The 17,446-nt window shown below is 40.1% G+C and overlaps 1 protein-coding gene across 2 annotated transcripts in view; it reads left to right on the forward strand.

Annotated features, from left to right (window-relative positions):
• Astn1 (astrotactin 1) overlaps positions 1-17,446 on the forward strand; it is a 294,474-nt gene that overhangs the window by 100,205 nt on the left and 176,823 nt on the right. For both annotated transcript variants that reach the window (XM_013015580.1, XM_013015579.1), the window contains exon 2: positions 3,432-3,619. In XM_013015580.1, coding sequence (XP_012871034.1) covers positions 3,432-3,619 — 188 coding nt within the window. The remainder of the gene's footprint in view (positions 1-3,431; positions 3,620-17,446) is intronic.

Consider the following 17,446-nt stretch of genomic DNA (forward strand, 5'->3'; position numbering starts at 1 on the left):
TAGTATTTGAGCTCTTTTATGTCATATCCTGCCAGGAGAGGGGAAAAACACCCAGGAAGACATCATTATTGTGTAATTATCTTGAAACTAAAAAATGACAAGAGCCCTTGGCAGAAAGAGTGCTCTCTTTCCTTCACCCCTTTGTCCTCTGTGGTGAACCTGGCCTGGGCAGAATCAGGATGTCACTCTCTGTGGAGATGGGCATGAAGAATACACAGAGTGGTTAAGAGGAATGGCCTCCAAACCAGGACTAGACTGCCCTTAGCCCACCATCACATGGGAGACTTTGTCACTATCCTCCCTGCACCTGTTCTTTAGTGCTCCTGCTTAGTGCTCCCACACCGAAGACTCCAGTGCAGACCACTTTGCTCCTTGTGAGTCGCTTTGAGATGCTCATGGATATGGGATTTCTTTTTGAGTGGATGAAACTGTTCTGGAGTTAAACAATGGTAATATTGTACAAGTTGGTGAATACACTACAAACTACTGAATTAAATATCTTAAAGGGTGAATTTCAGGCATGTGAATTCCCTCTCCATTTTAAAAGACCTTATAGAAAGATTAAACTCTGGTAGTTAAAAGGTCCTAGAAGACTAGATGGACTTTCTATTCAAATGCTTACTCTCTCGCCATGTTCTGAGGTCATACCATCTGCTGGTGCATTGGAAGTGGAGAGCATTTAATAGCTCCTCTGTCTTTATCCCTGTTCTGTGTCAGGCTGGAGTAACCTCGGTTCAAGTATTTACTTATCCTTGCTTCCACAGTTAAAACAGACATAATGAGTCTGGCCTATTGATAAGGATCTCCTGGGAAACAAAAATCTAGATTGTTAAATGATTTAGAGGTCTAAGGTAGCAGGCTGCTTTGTGTAGTTACAGGTAGAGTTGAATGGCAACCACAGATGAGTGGAATAATGTCCCTGGCTGGGCTAGTGCCAGTGCATACAGGAGGTTGGATGTGTTTTGCTCTAGGAGATTTAATTATGCCATCAGATGCTCCATAAGAAGCAGGATTGGAGATCTTTTTTATAGCTGGGGCAAGATGGAGACAGAGTTTGGTTCTTATAGCAATGGGAGTATTGGTGCATGTGTGGAGGGTGTGTCTCGGAAACCTTCTGGTGTTTGACATAAGTGGAGTGGCTGGAAGGATAAATGCCTAAGTGCCAGAGTGGGCTTGTGATGGTTGGAACCACCCAGATTTGTGTGGCTGCTGCTGTTCTGAACACACAGTCTCAGAGAGCCTCCTAAGGATTTCCTTTTCCTATCTGAAAACGTGGGGAACTTCCTCAGAGGAAAGAAAGATAGACCCTCGGAAATCTGTTGCCACCTCACTTAACAAATGAGGCCATGCCTCTGTGCAACCAGTATTGAGGCAAAGGAGAGCATCCATGTTCAGTCCTTCTTCTGCAGAAGCTTCCTGGATGCTGTGTCAGCCACATCCCCAATAGTGTGTCGCATAGCAACCCAATAACTATTGAGTCATTAGGCAACTGGAGAGAGAGTGAAGCATGAAGCTCCAGTGGTCATATCTTTGCTTTCCCTTTACTATCTCAAGTTTACACTCCCCCCTGGTGAATGAGATCTCAGGGTGTAACAGGCATCTTTCAGGGACTATCCAATTACCTGTGGCTCACAGAAATCCTCAGAAACCTACCCAGAAAAGACCAGACCAGATGCTTCCTCCTTACATCCTTACTCTATCATTGTCTGAACTTCCTTTACCTACTTCTCTACCTATGGGAAGGAAATCCTTTTGTTTTTCATGAAGTCCAACACCAGTATCCTCCTCCTTTTGGAGGACTACTTTCCAATTGCTTTGTACTTCTACCTAGGTTAGATCACTGATTCCTTCTTCTATGCTACTGAGGAACTTAAGTACACCAGGTGTACTTCTAGTCGCCTGCTTTGGTGACCTGGAGTCTGGCTCATTTCAATTAATACCTGAATGCTTAACACAGTGTCTGGTGCTTAGTACATGCCCAGTGAATTTTTATTAAATAAATGAGTAGCTAAATACATAAATGACATTAATGTGCCTTTTTTCCCATAATGTGAAAGATAGTTCCCTACTCCATAAACATTTTAAAATGCTTTCTTTTTATGGTTACAATATTTGATGAGGATACATTCTAAATGTTTCTGTTAAGTCATTTTTATATATTTACAGAATATATGGTTTTGTCAAAGGTGAAAAATTTGAAGAGATGAAGCCATGCCTTTTTGAAAAATGAAATTCTGCAGTGCAGTGGTTTATCATAGTATGCTTAGTAGAATACTCATCCCCTAGTGGGGTAATAAAGAGTTGTTAAAGCGGGGCTGGGAAGGTGGCTCAGTGGTAGAGCGCTTGCTTTGCATGCATGAGGCCCTGGGTTCGATTCCTTAGCACCACATAAGCAAAAAGAAAAAAGCCAGAAGTGGCGCTGTGGCCCAAGTGGTAGAGTGCTAGCCTTGAGCTGAAGAGCTGAGGGACAGCACCCAGGCCCAGAGTTCAGGCCCCACAACCGCCGCCCCCCCCTGCAAAAGAAAGAGTTGTTAAAAAGAATATGCTCTGACAGTTGAAGTTTGAGAAAGACTTGCCCAATCAGATGCTTCTACTCTGGGATGTCTGAGAGTTTTGGTATGATATCACTTAGGAGTATAAAAGAGAGGGATATGTACTCAGAGTATTTCTGCAAGACTACTTTAGCACCTGCTCCAGTGCAAAGGGAAGAGTATGCTTTGGACATTTTGTTATTGATGGTAGCCTAGAGCTATGAGAAACAACAGAGTATATCTGTAAAAAGGGACCATTTACATCACCTTCTTCATGCATACCACCTCTGTTCTGTAAGCCTGAAGAGAAAATGGGAGGGAATTCAAACACTACTTGTCATAGTAAGTTATCAGACATCTCCAGTGCTCTATGCAGCAAATGATTGTAGTTTCAGAAATAGTGCACCAGCCTCAATAGCTCTTTCCCCCTTCCCAGGACTATTCCATAAATGCCAGTTCTCTACACAGTAATTACCAACTCCCCCCTTAGTAGATTCACTGGTGTATCTAGGAATTATTGCTAGGAAACTCACGTTTCCAAAGACAAACAGCTTTGTCTTTACCTCTGGGGTGATGAGGTATTCAAACTGCGCTATGCAAAGGATGGTATTGATCATAGAACTAGGGGAAGAACTTGAATTTTCACCTTGGTATTTTTCTCAATGGGTGGGAACCTGGTTCACTAGATTTGCGGTGGAAAGACCTGTGAGCGATAATTCCCCTGTTCTTCGGATCTCTTCCTGTCTTTGAGCTTTGTAAGCAGAATCAAGGAGGACCAAACTCTAGTAAGAACCCTTTGTTACCTGCAGGCACAGCTGGCTAATTAGCACCCATGGCTAAGCAGGAGATGAAAAGCCCTGGTGTAAATGATCACCTGTGCTTTTCGTGTTTATCTTCTAGAGATCTCAGGAAACACTGAAGACATCCCCTTGGTGCGCTGGAGACAGCAGTGGCTGGAGAATGGTACTTTGCTTTTTCACATCCATCATCAGGATGGTGCCCCAAGCATCCCTGGGCAAGATCCAACGGAAGAGCCACAGCATGAGTCGGCGGAAGAGGAGCTGAGGATTCTCCACATCTCAGTCATGGTAAGAGCAGCATAGCCGTAGCCTTCGGGCCATGTATAGTTTATGTTACCTTGACACTAAGAGTCTCTGTGCCTGTAAAAAATGTTGGCAAACACCTGTAATCCTAGTTACTAGAGAGGCTGAGGCCAGAAGAACTGTGGTTTGAGGCCAACGAGGGCAACATTTTTGTGAGGCTGCATCTCAATTAATAAAATCCAGGTCATGGTAGCACATGGCTGCCATTACAGCAGATGGGAAGTATACATAAGAGAATCAGGATCCAAGCTGATGTGTGCTTAAATGCGACACTCTGTCCACAAAATAATTAAAGCAAAATAAGATGGGGCATAGTTCACATTCAACCCCTAGGACATCAACAATAAATCAGTGCCACAGACACTTTAATCAGTTTTTCATTATTATAAGAAAATAACTGAAAGCAGAGTACCCATGAGAGAAAAGAGGTTTGTTGACTACACAGTTCTAGAGGTTCATAGGACAATAACTGAAAGCAGAGTACATATGAAAGAAAAGAGGTTTGTTTACTACACAGTTCTAGAGGTTCAAGGGCATGGCACCAGCTATAGCTCAGTTCTGTGGAGGGCCTCTCAGCTTCATCACATAACAGCTGGTGGAAATGGTAGGAAGAAATCACCTCATCCAACAGGATACCAGAGAGGCGAGGTTTCTTCCCCAGACATGCCCCTAGATAATGTAAAGTCTTCCTAATGGACACCACTTCTTCAATGATCTGCATCACCTTCCAGTACCACTATCATGGGGAGCAAGTTTCTAACACACGGGCCTCAATAGGCCTCAATCATATGTGAGCCACAACCACAAAAGCCAACAAAGATCTATAGCACCTAACTCCAAAGTGATCATTGATTATAGTAACAAGAAGACTTCCTATTTGTGGAGAATGCATCTACTCTTCGTAGCTATAATACCATTGTTCATTTGCTCTTTCTAGGATGGTGACCAGATAAGAAGTAACCTTTAAAAAGCAGGTATTGATGTCAGACTATATTTGAATGGAATGACTCAAATAATATATAAGAATATATTAGACTAGCTGCTCCATAAATACTGTTGAATGACTGAATCACAAGCTTCGTGTCAAAGCTCTACCAGTCCCTCTTTTCTTCTAGCCAGGAGAAACAATCTTTTTGGCTTTCTCTGTTTTTTTTAGAGGGTATATCAAACATCACTTGCTCTTTCTTTGAGCTCAGCTCAAAAATTTTACCATCTGCAACCCTTCTATGTAGAAAAGTGAAGCCTCAAATAATTTAAGAGTCTTCCTAAAATTCTAGACACTTGTATTTCAGAAATTCTCAAAAAAAGTAAATTCGACCATATGGGAATGGGGATAGGGCTTTTCTTTGGTGTTGCTTTGTTCACTGATAAATCCTAGCATATAAAACAATGCATTCACCTACTTCATGCTTAATCAGCATTTGTAGGGTAGAAAAAGGTACTTCCCAGTAGAAATAGAAACTACCTGCTTTACTTGATAACCCTATTAGTAGGTTGAAACTTAATGGATTATCCATATGCGTAGATGGACTATGCATCTTACTATTAGGAAACTGAACACAACCAGCCTAGGTCTTGGCCTAACTTTCATGCATTCATTGTACTGTGGGTACTTCCTGTTTAGTTCTGTGTAGCAGACTAAGGGTACTGGGTGCATTTAGATATCTATATATATATATCTGTAGATTATAGATGGGTAAAGGACATTTCTATGCTTCATATTTGCCACTTAATTGAGATTCATACATGGGAAACTCTGTACTTGCATGTTCTTGAAACAGAGACCAGTGTTCTGAGTCAAGATCACATTTTTCAGTGTGTCTTATTGTTTGATAAGAATGGTGCGATTGGACAGGTTAGCCAAATCAGCTTAGATTGCCTTCCCCTTTGTAACAGGAACAGATTGAAAAGAAGGGTAGAGTGCAGACTTTCTACCACCTGCTCACTTCTTCCCATCAGTTTGGGGAGCATTTATTGACATGGGTGGTTTTATTAGTTTTGTCCAAGACCATTTTAAAGAAGCAGTCTCTGTCATCATCCTGTTGCCTAAGAAAAGCAAGAGTTCCAATGTTGTGCCTAAAAGGAAGATCCTGAGATCCTGAATCCTAGAATTTAAGACAAGCACTATGTCTGATATTTGGGGGAGTGGGGGAGGGGAGGTTAGTGGTAGAGGGAGCATGGGCAATGATCTATAGAAAGGCCATCTGAAGCTTGTCCTAGTTGTCACAGCAACCATCCTACCCTCTATCCACAGAAAGAGACAGTTCAGTAAGTTTTCGAGACATGGGGGGGGTGCGAGGGGAGGCACACATGTGTATACTTAATGTGCCCTCACATACATGCATGCATGTTTATGACATTGGGTAACACTCTCTCTCTCTCTCTCTCTCTCTCTCTGTGTATGTGTGTTGTGTCCTTATAATATAACCTCTAATAGGAATCCTATGAAGCTAATTCTGTTTTAAAAACGTATTTGCTTATACAGCTACTTACTGGTGAATGTATTTTGGAGACGAAGTTTCATTCTATAGCCCAGCCTGGCCTGGAATTCACTGTGTAGCCCAGGTTGGCCTCAACATCATGATCCTCTTGCCACAGCCACCCAAAGGCTAGGGTTATGAGCAAGGACCTGTAATCTGGCACACTAATGCTTTTTATTCCTGCAAAGCTCTGGGAAGATATTCATGATTAGGGGTCACTGAAATGGAGAGGGAATAAGAGTCAGCCTTAAACATAACTCTGAGATCTTTTCTTTATATGCTATCTGGCCTCTGTAGTAGATCACCAATGGTACATTTTCCAAATAAAATAGAAAATGTTTGTCTTTCAGGCTCATTTTTTTCTCTCAATTGTTTTTCTTTTTAATGAAGCTGAGAGAGGCAAAGGTTAAAAGGGCATAGGCAAAGGATGTAGATGGGAAATAGTGTGTTGGCTCTAGCTTACCTTCTAGGATGTGGGTAGGCCACATGTTCATGAAAAATTCAAAAACCCTTCAGCCTCTGCAGCAGAATGGAGGCCTCGGGTGAACTACAGACAGACAAGTCTTCTCCCCACCTTTGTGAAAGTAGGTTGGTTGGTGGAGCTGACTACAGCCCACCTAGCTTTCCCCTCCTCCATTCCCATTCCACACCATACACACTACCTCTCCTTCTTTAAGATTCTATCGACAAACAGTTTCAAAGTCTAAAGTTGAGTATCTGCCCTCAGCTCAGAAATCAAGCCTGAGGGTATCCTGTTTGAAGATGTTGTTCCTCAAAGTCTCCAATGGCTTCTTTTTCAGAGACTAGGGGATTGCTAGAGTTTATTTGATTCACTTTATACCCTATCCTTTGGAAGTAAAGTAGGCAGCTATTTGAGGCATCCAGAATGGCATTATAAGTTTCAGAACATAGTGAAATCCTTGGACAAGTAATAACACTGGACAGTGAACTGCACATAAATGATATTACGTAAGCCTTAATTATGAAATAACCCTAACAGGGTTATTTTTCATTATCTGCAATGATCAATAATGATGCAAATTTCCAGTTGCTTCAAAATAGCATAATTTGGAGAAAAAGAAAAGTTAAGGTTATTATAAAAACATGAATTAGTCCAGCGTTTTATCGCTTGCTAAGAAAATGTGTACTTAAAAGTTTAACTGATAACCTAAATATTTCCAATATAAACAGAGGGAAAAATGGCTCTGTGAAAACCTTCAGCTTGATATTTCTCTTCTCTTATATTTATACTTTTCTCATCTATGTTGCCTTCCTAGTAGATACCAATGTTTAGTTTCATATTTTACATGCACTGTTTTGTTTTATCACAAAATATAAATAATGACAGAATGAATGAGAAATAAAAGGTAAATCGGGTTTGTATAGGTATGACATTAGATGAGAATCTGCAAGTCCTTTTCCTGCTGTCCCTAGTATCAATCTATCATCAGCAAAACCATAGGCTTGAAGAAAACCAATACCCCAGCTTGGAGCTTGGCAATTTAAAACTTTGAAAATGCTTTTGCTTTTTGTATTTTTCAATCATCTTCTAAAATTTTTGAATTATTTTTTTTCCAAAGAGGCACCATTTCTTCCTGGCATAAGAATAATTGGATTTCCCTCCTGAAATCTTACAATATTGCTTTTGAGGGTCAAATGATGTATGTGAACCTCCTGAATGATTCAAACTTGGCTGAAGAGATTTATTTCAAATTTTGCAAGATAATTGACATTTAGAACCATGACAGTACACAAAGATACTCTTTTTTTCAAACTTTTGAACCAGCAAAAGCAGAATTGATAAATTAAAATTGAGTGTGAGTTTAACCCAAAAGTTGAGAAATCTGTCAGTGGTGAGACAAATTGTTTACTCCATAAAAGACCAAATTTTAATACAACCTCACATGAGACTATGTGGATATAAATTGCCATATTGTATTTTTGCTAACTTAGTATGTGATGTACATGTTTATTCCTACAGTCTGCAAAAGAATTTAATAGAATATATAGAATATTAACATATGCTGTACTTATTTTATCTTTGTAATTAAAGATGGCAGTGTTAATAGATGTTCTATATGTACATAGGTGTCTGAAATACGCTTTTCACAATAATCAGCCTTTCAAACATGCTTCGGTTTTCAGCCAGACAAGGTGGCTAGTACCTGGAATCACAGCTCTTTAGAAGGGAGAGAGAGAAGGATGAAAGTTTGAGGGTAGCCAATGATAGCGAGGGAGTTCCTATCACAAAAACAACAAGCCAGAACTAGGATCCAATACCTCAAGTCTGTAATCCTAGCTACTCAGGAGACTGAAAGCTGAAGGATCATAATTCAAAATCAGCCCAGCAAGAGAAGTCTTGTGAGACTCCTTGTCCCATTAACCCAAGGGAATTCTGGATTCAAGGTGTGGCTCACATGGTAGAAACTGTAAAGCTCTGATTTCAAACTCTACTACCACAAAGAGAGTGTTTTATCTTATGTACTTATTTTTTCCTGTTATTATTCTGACCATTCCCATTGCTAGAGTTTAGACTTAAGAAGTCTAACTTAGACTTAGACTTCTTTATGCTCATTTTGTGAACAAAAGACATCAGTTAAGGCTGGTTTCTATTCAGTTGTGCAAATCAGACTTGGCCAATACCTGCAGGCTCTCAAGGCCTTGGACTGCTAGAGTCATAAGTACTCACCTTTTCCCAGGATCCTGGAAACTCTAAGTAAGCTCAGGGTGCAGAATTATTTCTTTTTTGTTTTTGTTTTTGTCGGTCGTGGGGCTTGAACTCTGGGCCTGAACGCTGTCCCTTAGCTCTTCAGCTCAAGGCTAACACTCTACCACTAGAGCCACAGCGCCACTTCTGGCTTTTTTCTTTTTGCTTATGTGGTGCTGAGGAATCGAACCCAGGGATTCATGCAAGCAAGGCAAGTGCTCTACCACTGAGCCACCTTCCCAGCCCCGTCTATTTTATTTATTTTATTTTGGGGTCTGGTCGTGGGGCCTGAACTCTGGGCCTGGGCACTGTCCCTCAGCTCTTCAGCTCAAGGCTAGTGCGCTACCACTTGAACTACAAGCCACTTCCGTTTTTCTGGTGGTTTATTGGAGATAAGAGTTTCACAGGCTTTCCTGCCTGGGGTTGGCTTTGAACTGCGATCCTCAGATCTCAGCCTCCTGAGTAGCTAGGATTACAGGCATGAGCCACCAGCGCCCAGCTAGAATTATTTCTTGACAAAAACAAGTTAAAAAATAAAGTATGTTGACAAAATAGTGTGCAGTTGCTATAGTAGAGCTCCAGAGCCCAGCAATAAAGAACATTTAGTCTAGAGACATTTCATCCTGTAAAAAAGTATTTGATGCTTAGTTAGTAGAGAGCCCATAGAACACATCTGTGGAGCCTCTAGGATTGTGTTTGCATCCTTGCTCTTACTGTTACTTCAAGTTCCATCTTGCTCCCTGAACATCACAAGTTACTTTACTTGCAGGTGGGTGTCATTTCACTCTTGCAACACAGCCACTTCCAGGAAAGAGAAGAACAGTGGCAAATATAATCATTGTGTGTCATTAGGACTACCACATATTTATTAAATGTCCATGGGCATGACAGAGAGGGCTAGATGCCTTTTAAAAAATTAACATATTTTGCCTTCAGCAAATCTGTTAAAAAGTTCATTAGCAAATTCATTAAACAGGGTCATTTTCCTAGGTTTATCATCAACCGATATTATTTGTTTCATCCCATTTAGGAAGCTGTAATTTGTCAGGGTTAATCCTAATCTTCAAGTAGCAAATGGAACTGGGTGTGGGTGGCTCATGCCTGTAATCTTAGCTACTCAGATAGCTGAGATCTGATGATCTTGGTTCAAAGCCAGCCCAGGCAGGAAAGTTCATAAGATTCTTATCTCCAGTTATCCACTGAGAAGCCAGAAATAGAGGTGTGTCCCAGGTGGAAAAGAACAACCTTAAGTATAATAGTTAAGAAACAACACCCAGGCCCTGAGTTCAAACACCATTATCAGCACCCTCCCCCAAAAGATGAGTTTCAATACTTAGGTTCCAAAAACTGATAGAATTTGAGTAGTACCTTGGAAGGGACCCAAACGTACTTTGACTCATTTAGGGGAGTCTTTGCTAGCAAGTCAAGCTGTTCAACACGGAATTGGACTGACGTACTAGTTGTATGGCCACTTGGCCAAAACCATCTCTTGGTACTTTTCCTTCTATTAGGAAAAATACTGGGTGGCTAAAATATTGAGCATGATCCTTAGACACAACCGGTTTTCTGAAAGACTGATGTGCAATAACCTGGAGACACCAGTGTTTGGGGACCATGTTTCAAGCTAAGTATGGTTTGGCTTGCATGCCTTTCCTACCTGGCCTGGTGGGATAGCTCTTCAGTTTTTGCCCAAGATGTGTTAGGTATGGCCATCTGTGAGTCCATTAGTCAGTTCAGGGGTTTATCTATGCTGTTCTTCTTTGGTGCCTTGCTGAATTCATGTAAAGGGAGAGCTGGGCTAAGGTGTCAAGATATCCTTGAATTAGAGCTGGAACAGTAGGCTTCACATCCTAGCTTTGGCACTTCAGGTAATTTGCTGACCTTTATGGAATTATCTCACCACTGAAATAAATGCACCATGTAAGGCTCTTTTAGCTTTAGAGAGGGAAGATTCACTGAGACTATGTGATGGAGTTTCACTATAGAAATCCCTATGTAGATAAGGGAGACAGCGCTCTCTCTCTCTCTCTCTTTTTAATCCAAGTAGCATTTTATCATGAAGGCTGGGGCTGAAAGGTTCTTCAGAATCCAAGTTATTTTATAAGCCCTCAGCCTCTGAAGTTTGTGACCTGGCAATTCTGCACCTGTTACTATTGTTCCTGTGTTAACTTCTTTGTCTTACATACTTTATATATTTTTTTCTTCATTTTGATGCCTTTATATGTTTGAAGTGCGGATCAAACATGAGCAAATATGTTCACATTTATTCAGGAAGTCACCTCACCTGTAACCCCTCCTGACTTCTTGAAGCTTAACAGTGTTTCCAACTTTGTTCCTACTGCTGTTAACTTCTTTGTTTTTCTCTCCCTTAGTTCCACTTCCTCAGGGAAAGTAGCAGGTGGACCTGGCTAGTTTCCACAGTTCTCATTTGCTCCAGTGCTTCATATACTATTCTGTAGGTGGACACAATCCCAAATTTCTCTGGTCTGGGGTGATAAGAAAGTGGAATTAGCATATCCCTACTCTTGGTACAGCTCAGAATAATTTTCTTCACTGGAAGTTATGAAACAATGTTTTCATGATTGATATATTTAATATAACCAACAAAACAAGACCTAACTTTTAGAGATGTTAGATCAATTAAAATATATAATATAAATCATCATCATTACTACCCTTACCACCACATCCATCATTATGACCATATCATCAAAAAGCTTAGTTTCTATTTGTATATCAAGTGCCTTTTCTCTCCTATTCTCTCTCTATGCATGTATAAAATTTATTTATAATATATATAAGCTTATTCTCATCACAACACTTTATAAGACATTGTGTTATTATCTCACTTTATGAATGAAGGAAAAGCAGGCTAGACAGACTAAGTGATTTATTCAAAGTTAGACAACTATTCACTTGCCGAGCAAAATTTGAATTGAGGAAATTAGAAAAGTCTACATTCTTTATTATTATTACTATTGTTATTATTATTAAGTTATGCAGCTATACAAAAAGCTTCCTGTTCCACAAGTCACCATGCCATCTCTTCCCTCATGTTACATAGTTCATTTTTTACACAAAGTACATTGAATATAATGACTGTATTTGCTCTCTATAAGACTCTAGAGATTCTCTGTTTTGAGAAACATCTAACACATGCCCTGGCTTCCAGATTTCATCGGTTTCATTGACTTTTATCTTCTGGGGATAGCATGACACTTTTCCTCCATTGTTATACTGACCCTGGTCACTCTGTGAACCCTAGGACCCATGACTGTGATCACATACATCTTTCTGTTTGGGGTTCTGTCAGGCAGCAAAACCCAGAAGCTCGCATTCTGTTCAGCTCCACTAAACCCACCTGCTAACCCTGGGACTTGGCCACATCATCTCACAGCTGTCAGTGGGCATATTGGCAGGCAAGGGAAGAGAGTAGTTGGGGAGCTCAGACTCTAAAACTGTGAGAGTTATGTAACAATAAACTTAACTTCTTCAGATACGTGCACGTTCACCCTTTCGCAGGCAAGTTTTAAGAACTAGTCCTATCACTGATTTTAGGAGTCATTGACTCTGATTTATTCATTTAGTTATTGATTGATTCTTTCATGTAACATTATTTTTCATGCTTCAGGGTTTTTAGATACTAAGTAGACAGAAAATAAGACAAGATTCTGACTTCATGGGGAATTTAATTGTTTTATTATCATTTGACATTTGAGGAAGGCCATTAGCAGAACTGAAAGCCAGATGAAGGGCCTACAATATTTTTCAGTCATTTTCATTGTTTATATCTTCTGTATAATTCTCTCCTTATCTTTCTCAAAATGGATAGAAGCCTTAAGCATCCCTCATCTTTCCAGATAGTAAGACAAATAGCTAAGAGGTCAAATTTTCACAAAGATATTGATGTCTTTAAAAAACTTGATATAATATTCTGTTCAGCAATGTAGTTTACATGATATAGAAACCAGAAATTTACTTTTTAAGTGTTTAGCACCCCACCCCAAATCCCTGAAGATCTGTTTGAAAGCAAGAATCATAATCTTCATGGGGTTTAAATCAATATTCAAGACTTGTAATAGTCATAGTAATAAAGCTCTCACTAATCTTTTATATTCACAGTATGATATAGGATCATGTTATACATAATAAGAATGAATTTCCACAGAAATTTTGTGAAATAGATGCAAATGTCTCCATTTTTCAGATGTAAATGATGAGATTTAAGGAAAGCAGTCATAGACTTAAGGTTCATAGGACATGAGAGTTGAAATCAAGGTTCAAGGCAACATTACCTGACTCCAGATTCAATACTAATACAGATTCTCTTTGGTGGCATCAGCTTGGCTGGCTTCTCCATGTTTCTAAGCTGTAGGATAATTTAACTTCTTTTAGCTAGCATTACAGAAAACATACACTCAATGAACTTCAGAATGATAGGTAGAGAAATGGGCAAGAGGTTTCCATGGCATAGTTTCTGAACTACTTTAAAAGGTAGAGAGCCAGACTGGGCAACCAAACCTGGCATTTATTTCAGAGAAAGCTGGGGTTGACTCTGAGCAAGCACTGGTTTCTGAGAAGCCCAGGAAGACAATACATTCTGTGACTTAGAGTGAATTTCAGTCACGTAGTTTACCCTGGACTTTGCTCTCAGACAGGTCCATTTAAATCACAGTCTACTGACTACTAGGTTTTTTTTAGTGATCTTGTAAAATTGCTTATCATCTTTATACTCATTATTCTCTTTCATATTACAGAATTAGTATAGATCCTACTCCATAGGATTGTGTTGATGATTAAATAAGATGATTCTTATAAAGTATTTCCTACAATGTTGGGCCCATGGGAAGCATCCAGTAAATATTAACAAGGTAAACTCTTGTCATGAAAGCTGCCTGAAACAATTCTTCAAGCAAGGTGATACTCAGGGGCACACTACATTAGGGAGCCGGAAAGGCAGCTGGGATCATAGCAACAGGAGTCCCAGAGAAGCTATGCTTAGGGAAAAGGTTGTGACAATTAGATATCATCCAGGCAACCGAATAGGCCCATTACAAACTATAGGACGTGTTCATGTATGTCCAGGGAACTCTTAAGCTACTTCTGTTTCATTGTTTACAGGGTATCCTAGCAGACATTCTGAGGTGCAGGATGATAATCCCAGCTTCAACATCTCTGAAAGAACTTTATTCATATATATATATATATATGCATATTTGTTTATGTTGGAATTACTATGTTATTCTATTAGTTATGACATTATTGCTATTGTTATTTCGGAATGTTTTTTAATCAGACTAAATTACGACTTTATATATTTTCTGCCCGGGTATCCTCACATACAAATAATAATACTCCCATCCACAATATTAAAATAGAAGATGTAAAGTGACAGGCAATGCTTGCGCCCGACATGATAGAACATCTCAGAGATTCTGATTCTTGCTGTTATCTTTTCTTCCAGTTCTTATTGTCTTTTTGCCAAGCTTGGCCTTTCTCTAAAACTTTAGTGTTTTCTCATAAACTTGAGGTTTAAATCTGACCTTACACCCACACCCTTGGACCTGGACTGAAGAGACAGTACACAAGATTGGGATATATAAGAGAAGTAGCCAGCAGAAAATCCACAAAGAGAACCTTAGATTGGACGATGACAGGAGATTAACTAGGCCAGGGTTCTGAAATGAGCCAGATGATAAGCATTTGAGGCCATACAAACTTTTATTTCAACTACTTAATTCTTATCAATGTGTTCCCTGTGCAGCCATATGCAGCATGCAAATAAATAAGTTGACTATTTTCCAAGAAAACTGTATTTACAAAAATGGGGGCACAATTTGACAAGGAACCAAAAGTTGCTTATCTTGATCTAAGAAATTCTCATTTTTCTTCAGAGCTTAAACAGAGACAGACAACTGACAACTTGGGAGAAGTGTTAGATTTCTGTTGGCAGTATGAAAAATATTAAATTGATAGTGTTAGTCAGACCCCCATTGCTTGATTATAATTGTTCCTCAAGGCAGGCGTTGACAAAGATCGCTTTTTTACTAGAAAATGCAGGCAAGTGATATTCACAAATTCAGGTGAAACTCAAGCACATTATCCTCTCTTGAGAAGTATTGATGGGTTTAGCAAAGACAGATGTTGATGAAAACAATACCTTGCTTAGATTTGACAAGAGAAATAGAACCAGGACACCTATCAGCAAGTATGGTATTTTTCTTCTCTGTAAGGCTAATGGTTCCCTGTTGGATTCAACTTTGATGCACACAGTATACTTCCATGAAGTACCAGGATAAATTGAAATACTCCCTTATAGCAAGATATCTAACATAAGTGTGTAATAATAAAATAAAATCACGCTTACAAACACCATTAAGTTGATTTGTGTAGGGCCTAATGCCTAGCATTTTGAAGAATTAATAGTGGCTCTCTTCCTTGCTGAAGACTCTTGGGATAGGCAAAGCATTCATTTGAGACCTTGCCTCCTAACACCAGGTGTGATACTTCTCAGTATCTGCTAGAGTTTATTAAATGCCTCGTCTAGATGAGGGGTTGATGTCAATAGTCCTTTAGAGGGTGCAGGGGAATCGCCTTGATAAATCTAGGATGGCCAGGTACTGCCTCCTAGCTATTTATGATTTCTACCCATCTGATCCCCAACCACTGCTGCAGAGGTCCATGAAAAGCCATAGATCAGTCAGGTAGCTTGCTAACTTATGAAAAAAGTCAGACATCAGTTTATTGATATGCACCTGTGGCTGGCAGCACCAGGGGCTTCACTGAGTAGAATCTGGAGCCTTCTGGAGCCTGAACCTAATGCCTATATTTGGGATTTGTACACTTGCTTAGCATGGCCTGAGGTGTGAGTTCTGCAAGCCTATTAGCATAAAAAAGACAGGGATATATGGGAGATCACATACCAAATGCATACTATTAAAAGATCCCAGTTATTTTCTTCTGGGCTAGATAGTCAGAGAAAGAAGATGAGAATCTTTGGGACTCACACAGGTAAGGCATTTGGGATTTGTAGGAGTGAACATGTCAGAATTTGGCATTTGTGGGCCTAAGACACTTTCTTACAGAGTAAGACAATCTCTGACACAGAACAAACCTAGAAGGACTCTGAGCCTAGTGATGTTAGAACATCCCTCTTTTATTCACTTTTCATTCCTTAAGTGTCTTGACGTATATACACTGGCGTCACCATCTCTGGGCCTTCACAGGCTGTGTTGGACCTAGCCCTTCTCAGTGTTCTGTGGCTCAGACTCACAAATGGGCTCAAGCACCTTGGCTTCAGTAACTTTCAGTCTCTTCAGAGCATGCTCAGTCTCTGTAGACTCCATCTGGGTGGGGATAGGGTAGCCCCAGCATGTCTTAGCATGCATAGGCCTAGAACCAAGTGGTATTCGAATAGCCTGCCTTCTGCCTGCCCCTCCTCCATAGGATCTGTAGCTACACCAGCAAGACAAGCAGCCAGAGGTCAGGAGCAGGCCCCAGACATCAAAGTCAGAAGGCTTTGATTATAATTCTTTTCTCTCAAAAACCTGTGAAAGTATAAGCAAGTCTCCTGCTTGGACTCAGTTTGCTGAGTCTCAGTTTGCTCATCTTAAAAGGAGAGACGACAAAAGCAACTATTGTCCAAATGTTAGGGATCTGTGAGATTTCTTTGGCCATATTTCAATATAATTTGTCCATGAATTTTTCAGAATATTTGTTTAATGCTTAATTGACATTTGATTAACTGGTGATGAATCGACATTTGATTAATTGACATTTTTTTCCAGTTTAAACGTATTTCAGCCTCTATGTGAGAAGAAAATGTTAATAGAAATCATGGGGTTGATGTTCTCATTAATTATTTTGATATAAGTTGAAAACAAAATCTTTTATAAAGATCAGTGATACAGTTTCCATTTTTATCAGTCATTGCTGTGCAGCATACCAGGAATATATAGATAGACTTTGTCCCCCACCTTGGGAAGGCCAGGGTTGATGACCTGGTGAGTTGCCTCCGGCTGTCTCTTCTAGGAATATGAAAATGAAGAATATACGGGACACCAGAAATCCCTTGTTGACACATTTGAGAGTAATATATGAAGAAACTTTCATTCTCTCTATTCCCAGAAACTCTGCTCTCCTGTTTCCCATCCATGGACAAAATAACGGTCCGTGGGGGAAATGGGCTTCTGTGGCTGTCTGTGGGGTGGAATGGAAGAAGTTGCATTCTGGGAAAGAACCATCACTTCCCACTGTGGATCCTGGACTGGTCCTTTTGAAGGGAATTAGTGGCTGAAAGCCCTTTGCATGATATGGTGGGGCCACTCTGCAGTTGCCTTCATTTGTTGAACTGCTGGCCAGGACCCTTCTTCCTGGGCAATTTCTGCACTTCAAAGTTTCTCAGGTGTCTCTCTAGAGGCAACCCCAACTTTTCTGGCGGAAAGTAAGTCTGGGAGTTTTCTGAAGGTCATCCTCAGGATGCCTCCAGAGCTACAGAAGAGTAGAATTGGAGAGTTCCCAGACTCCTTTGGGGAGACTGGATAAAGGAGACAGTCTCTGAGAATGTCTGGTGCAGGTCATTGAGTGTTCTAAGAAGATGATATTTAATCTGTGTGTAATATGATT

This window comes from Dipodomys ordii, unplaced genomic scaffold (genome assembly GCF_000151885.1).
Source record: "Dipodomys ordii isolate 6190 unplaced genomic scaffold, Dord_2.0 Scaffold27, whole genome shotgun sequence".
In the NCBI taxonomy this organism is placed as follows: Eukaryota; Metazoa; Chordata; class Mammalia; order Rodentia; family Heteromyidae; genus Dipodomys; species Dipodomys ordii.